This window comes from Octopus bimaculoides, chromosome 15 (assembly GCF_001194135.2).
Source record: "Octopus bimaculoides isolate UCB-OBI-ISO-001 chromosome 15, ASM119413v2, whole genome shotgun sequence".
NCBI classification, from domain to species: domain Eukaryota; kingdom Metazoa; phylum Mollusca; class Cephalopoda; order Octopoda; family Octopodidae; genus Octopus; species Octopus bimaculoides.
In genome coordinates, this window is record NC_068995.1 from 7,440,542 (window position 1) to 7,442,375 (window position 1,834).

At 31.7% G+C, this 1,834-nt stretch overlaps 1 protein-coding gene across 1 annotated transcript in view; it reads left to right on the forward strand.

Annotated features, from left to right (window-relative positions):
• Window positions 1-1,834, forward strand: part of LOC106875064 (neuroendocrine convertase 1) — a 167,183-nt gene that overhangs the window by 156,338 nt on the left and 9,011 nt on the right. Inside the window, exon 9 of the mRNA XM_014923026.2 lies at window positions 446-658. Within this exon, the coding sequence (XP_014778512.1) occupies window positions 446-658 (213 nt within the window). The remainder of the gene's footprint in view (window positions 1-445; window positions 659-1,834) is intronic.

Consider the following 1,834-nt stretch of genomic DNA (forward strand, 5'->3'; position numbering starts at 1 on the left):
AAATTCGGTGGGAAGGATTTTTGTTAATTTTTCTCTTGGTCTCAGGATGTTTTGTGCTGTGTGTTTCTATATATAAGAGATTTAGGTGTGTCTATGGTATTAATGTTTATTGCATTATGTTATATTAAATTACATTACATATCTATACATATACACACATATATAGCCTGAACAGGATAAACTACCCCTATTTTGGAGAAAAAAGTGTAGGTGGTTAGCTGTGGGACCACAGCTAACCAACTACACTTTTTTTCTGCAAAATAGGGGTAGTTTATCCTGTTCAGGCTATATTATTAACATTGTCCTGCGTTTGAGAATTTAAAAATCACTTCTTTAACTTTCTAAGACAACTCAACGCTTCTAAAAGCAAACTTCGTTTGCTTGTTTATATCATAAGGAAAATGAATAGTTTGAACACAATATAATCAATATATTTACATTGCAGGGACGTGATGGCAAGGGAGTGCTGTACGTCTGGGCTTCCGGTAATGGCGGCCATCGTGACAACTGCAACTGTGATGGTTATGCGTCAAGTATTTACACCATCTCAATCAGCAGCATTACTAGTACAATGATGAAGCCTTGGTACGTTGAGTATTGCGCATCGACTATGGCATCGACATTCTCCGGTGGTCTTACATTGTCCGAAGGAAAAGTGGTAAGATATGTATTAATATCGAATACTGAAAGATGAGCTGTGAGCTCATATGAAAATACTGTGAGTTCATGACCATAAAAGGCAACAAATTGTTTCCACTTATGTAGATTGTGTGATTTATATAAAATTTATATCCATGTGTACAAGTCCCTTCGGGGTTTTTTGGTTCGAAAGACAGACGAAATTCCAAGTAAAACGATTGCAAAATACTGATTCAATATATAGTTTAGATCAATATTTATTCCATAAATATACCTACGCATGTTCGTATCTATCTATCTATCTATCTATCTATCTATCTATCTATCTATCTATCTATCTATCTATCTATCTATCCATCTATCTAACTAGCTAGCTATCTGTCTGTCTGTCTGTCTACCTGTCTACCTACCTACCTACCTACCTACCTACCTATCTATCTATCATGTCGAGAATTACTGGTGTCATGTATGAATATATATAATAGATACATACATACATATACATATATATATATATATATATATATATATATATATATATATATATATATATATATGCGTAATTATTTATATGTGTTAAAAGAAAATTATATATATATATATATATGTATGTATAATAACATACAAATGAGGTTAAAACATTTACAAACGTTAAAAGATCTATGATAACTTACAAAAATTGACGAAGTGAAATTTAGTATCAAAGATTTTGACAATAATTGTAAGATATATTAAAGAAACTTTGACGAATTTGGACAAACTAAAGTAGAATGAATAGAGGGATATAAGAATGTGTGTAGGTGTGTATAATTTATGATAATATAGTTTGAATTTTCTGTGCTTTATTATAGGTGATGTTTGAAACTTGTCTCTTGTGTTTACTGTAGATTTAACCGAATGAGGTTCAAGGCATATCAGGTGAACAGTAGCTATTCTAAAGGACTCTGTTTCACGAGTTGCTCCAATGAAAATTGTGTATTTCGCAGCGAACATACATTTCTGTGGAATCTACACACCTATATTTATTATACAAGCAAAATCAAGTTTAACCATGTATTTACACACAAGTCCATATACACATACGCACATACACATGTGCAAATATACGCATACATATTGTGATTTTCCTGATGAACACACATTGCGTACATAAGATATATATAAACACATATATGCATGTACATGCATATATATA